This window comes from Apaloderma vittatum, unplaced genomic scaffold (assembly GCF_000703405.1).
Source record: "Apaloderma vittatum isolate BGI_N311 unplaced genomic scaffold, ASM70340v1 scaffold23576, whole genome shotgun sequence".
NCBI classification, from domain to species: domain Eukaryota; kingdom Metazoa; phylum Chordata; class Aves; order Trogoniformes; family Trogonidae; genus Apaloderma; species Apaloderma vittatum.
This window is the reverse complement of record NW_009723668.1, coordinates 58,795-65,009: the sequence shown is the minus strand read 5'-3', so window position 1 is coordinate 65,009 and position 6,215 is coordinate 58,795. Positions and strand designations below refer to the sequence as shown.

Sequence of the window (6,215 nt, the reverse complement as noted above, 5' to 3'; positions counted from 1 at the left end):
CATAACCCTGGCAAGTGAGCTGTAGGAGCGAGGAGAGGGCTTGACCATTCCTGTATGCATCAGTTAACTCTAATAAACAGTGCGTGTGAAAGAGAAAGAGACATGGACTAATGAGAATGCCGGCCTGTTTTCTTTTGGGGAAACAAAAAGCTGACTCGCAGCTCGCTGACATTTCTATAGTCACGTTGCACTGGCAGCCCCAGTAGTTCTTTTGGAAAGGCAGGACAAGGGGATCGAATGTGCTGTCCCCACCCTGGTCCCCCCAGCCTTCCCCACCACGTGAAAGGAGCTCTTTGAGAGCCAGGCGTGAGTGAGTCAGTGTGGCCCTGCAGGGGGACATAAAGCCAGCTTTGTCAGAGCCCTCCTCGGGCTTTCGGTGCCCGAGATGTGCAGCGCAGCCTCACGCCGTGGCAGCCCTCCTTACCTGAGCAGCGCCAGGTCCTTCGCGCTTCAGCACACACATTCCTTTGCTATGGCAACAGCAGTCTGTAACCTGCTGCTTTGCTGCTTCATTCGCTCCTCTGCTCGCGGAATTAACCTCCCAGGCCGTGGGAAGGAGTGAACCAGCTGCCGCCGTAGACCCTTGCAGGGTTGGTTTGTGATGCTTTGGTAGGCAGGCCGTTGTGTTCCTCCCAGACACATGCACAAGTTAAGAAGCAAACGGCATGTGTTACATCTCTGGCAAGTTCAGACATGCCTTAAAGGGTTTGTAACAAGAACACATGAAGTGCTCGTTCTCTTACTTTTCCCCTCTGTGACCCACTTTTTGCCGATGAGGTAGGTAAGGCAACTAGGGCACTCCTTGGTAGAGAAGAAAAATCTCCACTTTGTTCTTCCTCAAAGTAAAATAATTCACTTGTAAAAGAAGCCTTATTGCTGCTTGGCTGCAGGATTTCATCTCTAAATGCCTGATGAAGCAAGTGTTTCTGTGTATCTAGTATCAGCATTTTGACAAAGAGACAAGTGGCCACCTCTGCTGTGAAACCGAAGTTTTAAAAAGCTCCCATAAATTCTGCCCACTTTCTTTTAAAAAAAAAAAGTAATCACCTGGTTTTATTTTATCTAGGAAAATCAGTCTTCACTGATTTAAGTTAGGGAGTGTGTTCTAGAAGAAAAATTGTTTCCTGCCTGTATTGCTAACGAGCATTATCTCTGTCACCAAACTCTTGTTTACATACCCAAAAAGCAGTGTTGTCTGCCAGAAATCTTTTGAAGATTCCGGGAAGAATCTAATTGTCCTCACATGGCGAGTTTGCTAAGGCTGGTAGAACTGGTTGTGCAGTCCTGTGTGAGCAAATGGCCTGGATTTCAGGGGTGTAGGACTCGACCTGAACTTTGGCTGCTATTCTGAAGGATGAGGCAGCAGGTCAAGACCTGGGCTGTATTATCTGAATAGTGCTCCGTTGTGACCTCAGTCTGGACTCTATTTCTGTGACTTAATTTACATTCCCATTTCTTCAAACCACAAGCAATAAAATGAGAAGCTCTCCAGTGTGAAATACACAGATATACGCTGAACTCTGAGGTGTAAGGATCAACACGACCTCTTTACATATTTATGCTGGAGTCATTCTCATTGAATGTGGAATATATTTGGCAAACGATGCAGAATTAATAACTGCATGTTTCATCCACTGTGCCTTTTGCAGATCTCAAAGACCTGAAAGCGTTTAGCAGAAGGATTGACGGCACTGTTTTATGTCTGGGAAAGTGGAGGCAGAAAGACCTTAAGCAAGGCACCGGGAACAGAACCCCAGTTCTGCTCCAGGGCTTCATCCCTGTGTTTCCCGCTGGAATAGGCGTTCTCCGCAAAAATAGGCTCAAGTCTTTAGCAAAAAACATCTCGCATTTGGAGGGTGGAATTCTTGTCAATAAAAATAATTACCAGATCATCTTCCCTTTTGTTTTCTAGATGTCGCCACGCTGCCATAGCAAAGTACTTTGGGGATGTCACCCCACCTTGTAACAAGTGCTGCGATTACTGCAAGAACCCAGGGGTGGTGAAAAGACAACTGGAGTCCCTGGAGCGCTGCAGCAACAGCTGGAGCAAAACCTGCATCGGGCCCACAAGTTCCTCCTGGGATAGCTATGACCCCGAGCTGTACGAAGGCGGGCGCAGAGGCTGCAGAGGTTTTAGCAGGTCTGTACTTGGTAGCTCAGACTCAGCTCACAGGAGTTAGCAGAGAGGAGAGCATCTCCCAGCTGCAAGCCCAGCCACTCCTATTTTCAGCACATGGTTCTGTGTGGTGGTATTTTCCTGTAACTTCCTGGCAGCAGGAACTGGAATTTCATTTTCCACACACTTTGGCAGCGTTAATGACATCCATGTCCCAGAGAGCCAAAAGCTGTTTTTGACTGGCCTAAGAATTGCCCTGCAGAATGTAATTGGTTCAAGAAACTAGCTCGATTTTTTTTTTTGAAAGCACTTAAGTGGGCTCAGCCCATTCACATTCAGAAAGATCAAAAATGTTTAAATTGAGACCAATGTGACAGCAGAGTATGACATGGTCCAGAGTTCCTTCCTGACCTAGCACAGCTGTCTGTGGGCCAGCAGGCTGGGGGGCCACTGACAGGACTTAGTCATTCCAGAGGAGATAACGGAGTGCTGGGGTCAGCTGCTTCTGCAGATTGCTAAATGTTAGTGTTTCCCTGTGAGTCTGACAGCAAAAGGAAGATGTGCAGTGGGAAACATGATTAGTTCTGTAAAATGCTTGGCAGCATGGAGACAAAAACTCTTCCTCCTTGTTCTCTGGCTGAGTTGCAGCTATTGTGCAGCTCTGCCAGGATGCAAGTTTCGCTGCCTGCGCTGCCCGTGAAGCTCTGCCAGGGCGCGCGGCGCTGTCGCCTGGCCTGGCCCTCTGCTTTACCTTAAATAGCTTGAGGCTGGTAGCTTTGTTCTTCAGGCTGAGTCAGAGGACAGTGGTGTACTTGTGACCCGAGCCCGTGTTTGATCTCACGCCTTGAGAAGACATGGCCACTGCTGTTGTAGAGCACGCTGTGTGCCACTTGATTTGTTGAACCCCTCCATGACTTGATTGTGGCTTTTCCTTGGAAATGGTAATAGTCAACAACCTTAAAGCTCTGATTTGTGATACCTGCAAGTTTTGGCTGTGTCAGCTGCGGAAGGCAGTAAACTCTTGGGTTACATCTGGCGAGAACCAGCTGCTGCATTTCAGTGTATTGGTGATGGGACCTGTATTTAATACTGTGTGTGAACAACTGAGGCTGAGGAGCTGATGCTTTGCCCTTTCTGGCATCTGTGCTCCCAGGGCAGTAGTGATGGACAGATGGGGTACACGATACAAGGCAGGGTCCTCAAACCCATGGGAGAATCTGGCAGAGCTGCTGAAAGGAGCCCTCCATTCTCAGAACACTAGTTATGTGCTCCAAGTTCATGCTGCTGCTTAAAAGTTCAAAGAGATTAACAAACCCATGAATTTTTGGAGGACGCTCAGGGCTGTCCAGATTGGGGGGTGGTAGTGAAACCGGCAGCTAAGGCTTGTTCAGGAAGGATGTGAAATGCGGTAAATACTGGATGAGCCAGACTTCTGCTTGTTTTCCAGTTAATGCTGCAGTTACAGAAATACTTATTTCTCTCGTTTTCCTGCCTTATCTAGGTATGATGAAGAAAGTAGCGGGAATGGGGATGAAGCCAATGAGGAGAGTCGGAAACGGGAGTGGGACAACTTCTACAAAAAGCAGATGAGTCTGCGCAAAGTGAGTCGGTGACCCTTTGTAAGAGATTCACAGATTATTTACTCTGGGCTGGTCTTACAGACAGAAAAGCTTTGTGGCACTAATGAAAGAAAATTGTTGCATCTTGCTGTTGCCTTGTTCTGGTTTTTGCTTTTTGTACCTCTGCTTTTGCTGTGTTCTCCATACTCCCAGTCAGTCCTATAGTAGGAAGAAACGCAGCTTATTCAGGTACTGATTTCTCTGCAGTGCCAGTCAGGAGAATCCTGGTGTCTTTTAATACCTCTGATACTAGTCAAAACAGATTTCCCCATTCAGCTTCTCCTAAATATCCCTATAAGGAAAGTGAGCTTTTTACTTTGATTCTTGTTCTTTGTCTTCTTTCCCCCATTTTGGTGCCTTTTCAGTACCTTTGTAACTTCAGCATTAATTTTCCCTGGAGCAGGGGTATAAAATGTGTCTTCTGTGCTTCTAGACCTGCATGTGTGTTGCAGGAATGGAAATGTTTAACTGATCTGTGTTTTCTTCCAGGGCAAAGAACCAGAAAAGGAAGATTTTGTTCCTCCAAGTAAATATGTTCTTTGATTTATAGTGGGTTTTCTTTGAGAGAAGAAAGTCTTGTGTTTTGCAGCTGTGTGTAATTTGTAGAGCATCACCACTGGTGGTATCAGTCCCTAGGCACAGAGGTTAGGCTTTTGGCCCTCAAAGCTTGGCTAGAGGAGATGGGTCAGAGCTTAGCTTTGGTTGAGGTGAAGATACGGAATGCATCTTTCTGAACAACTTGCCCAAATAAGCAAGAGAGAAGGAAAACTGTGTCTAACCTGACTTTGTAGGCTATTTCTGCCGTGGTTATGCAGCAGTATTCAATGGGGCTGTAAGGAAACTACTGGAAAACGTTGTTTGTGCTGACTGGGGCCCTGTCTACCAACACGATTCTTACACTATTGTGAAAGAATACCTGATAGTTCATGTTCCTCTCTTCTTTTGGTTTTCGGTTGGTTTTGGGGGGAGCGGAAAAGGATTGAGTTTCCCAAGGGCGGGGAAAGGGTTCCCTCAAATGGGGACAGCTTAGAAAGTTGTTAGTCATAAACTAGCAAAGTAGATATTCTCATCCAGAGAGGAAAATCTCTCGTTTGCTTCTGCCTAGTCTTCTGGAGTTCGTAGCTTCTCCAGGTAAAAAGGGTGACTGTGGTGGTGCTTGGGGTGACTATGCCAGGCAGTACTGGACTGGGCACCCTCCCAGTGCCAGCTGAGATGTTCTCCATCAGCCCCAGCCCTGCCATGGCACCTTTTCCAAATGTCTCTTCTGTGGTAGGTGCAGACTGCCCCTTGAAGGATGCCTCCAGCAGGAGAATCTCTAAGCTCACAGTGAAGGTAAGAAAGGCTGGTTAACATTCAGATTTGTTGACTTGCAAAGGCCAATAAAGTCTCTGCCTTCCCTGTTCTTACTCCTTCAGGGATGGAAATCCGAAGGGCATGTCTAAGTATCCCATATTTCCTAGGGGCGGGAACACTGTTTGAAGATGCTGGAAGAAGCTCTGAGCTCCAATCAAAAGGTTCCAGCAGCAGGAGGAAAAGGGTATGAGATAAGAGAAAAAGGGGCAGCCTATTGAGTCCCTTAACACAGGGCTTACTCTTCCCTGAGCCTCGGGAAATGTTTAAGTTATTTTGTCCAAGGATATACTTTCATTTAACAGCATCCTTCCTGTAGCGCTGTTCAGTCTGATTCTGCTAAACCAGCTTGATCCTAGGAGTCGCAATTCTTTCCTGCCCCACAAGATGGGGACAGTGTACTTCTCAAACAGTTACTTGACGGAGACTTTGATTTACGATTGTTTTCACTACCCCTCTGTTCTCCAGCAATTCACCACTGCATCCCTTAGGACTTGATTGGAATTTGTAACTTACTCTTGCACAGGAGGGAGTGAATTTTGTACTTTCAGGGAGATGTTTAAGCATTAGTTTCCCTCTGCAGACATAGAAATGTGTCTTGCCAGAAATCACCCCAGCCTGTGTTACAGGTCAGACCCTCATGCCTGTGCTGTGGAGCTGGAGTATGAAGCTTTCCAAGCCAGTAAAATGGCCAATTCCTACAAGGCATCTGTGCTTAAGAAGGTAGGGCCCTACGTCTGCTGTTGTTTCCTTGAATGTGGCGTGGCCTCAGCTCAAGGGGGAATAGGGCAGAGTTTCTGTGGGAAAGATGAAGGAGAAGCTCTGCTTTGCCTTGGATGTCTTCCAAAGCTTTCTCCTTGATTTTGTTTCCAGGAGAGCCAAGAATCCTGGTGGTTTCACATCTTTGTGTGAAAGGAAGGCTCTGGAAACCTACGTGCCAGTGCAAGCTTATCCAGATGTCTTCTAGGTCTAGCAAGAAAAGGGAATAGGGAGTTCTTCACACCGTTGCTGACAATAGAGAAGCCTTGGTTTGGTTAGCCTCTTGCCATAAATCTCTCTGAAGCTGTTTCTGTTCTTGAGATAGGTGTTTCTCTCGTGGAGACATTTGTTTTGCCACTGTGGCTTTTAGT

At 46.8% G+C, this 6,215-nt stretch overlaps 1 protein-coding gene across 1 annotated transcript in view; it reads left to right on the top strand.

Moving 5' to 3' along the window:
* Nucleotides 1-772: 772 nt before the first annotated feature.
* LOC104276052 (ATP-dependent DNA helicase Q5-like) overlaps nt 773-6,215 on the top strand; it is an 8,951-nt gene continuing 3,508 nt past the window's right edge. Inside the window, exons 1-7 of the mRNA XM_009872217.1 lie at nt 773-777; nt 1,913-2,140; nt 3,618-3,717; nt 4,225-4,261; nt 5,009-5,067; nt 5,196-5,272; nt 5,715-5,808. Of these exons, the coding sequence (XP_009870519.1) occupies nt 773-777; nt 1,913-2,140; nt 3,618-3,717; nt 4,225-4,261; nt 5,009-5,067; nt 5,196-5,272; nt 5,715-5,808 (600 nt within the window). The remainder of the gene's footprint in view (nt 778-1,912; nt 2,141-3,617; nt 3,718-4,224; nt 4,262-5,008; nt 5,068-5,195; nt 5,273-5,714; nt 5,809-6,215) is intronic.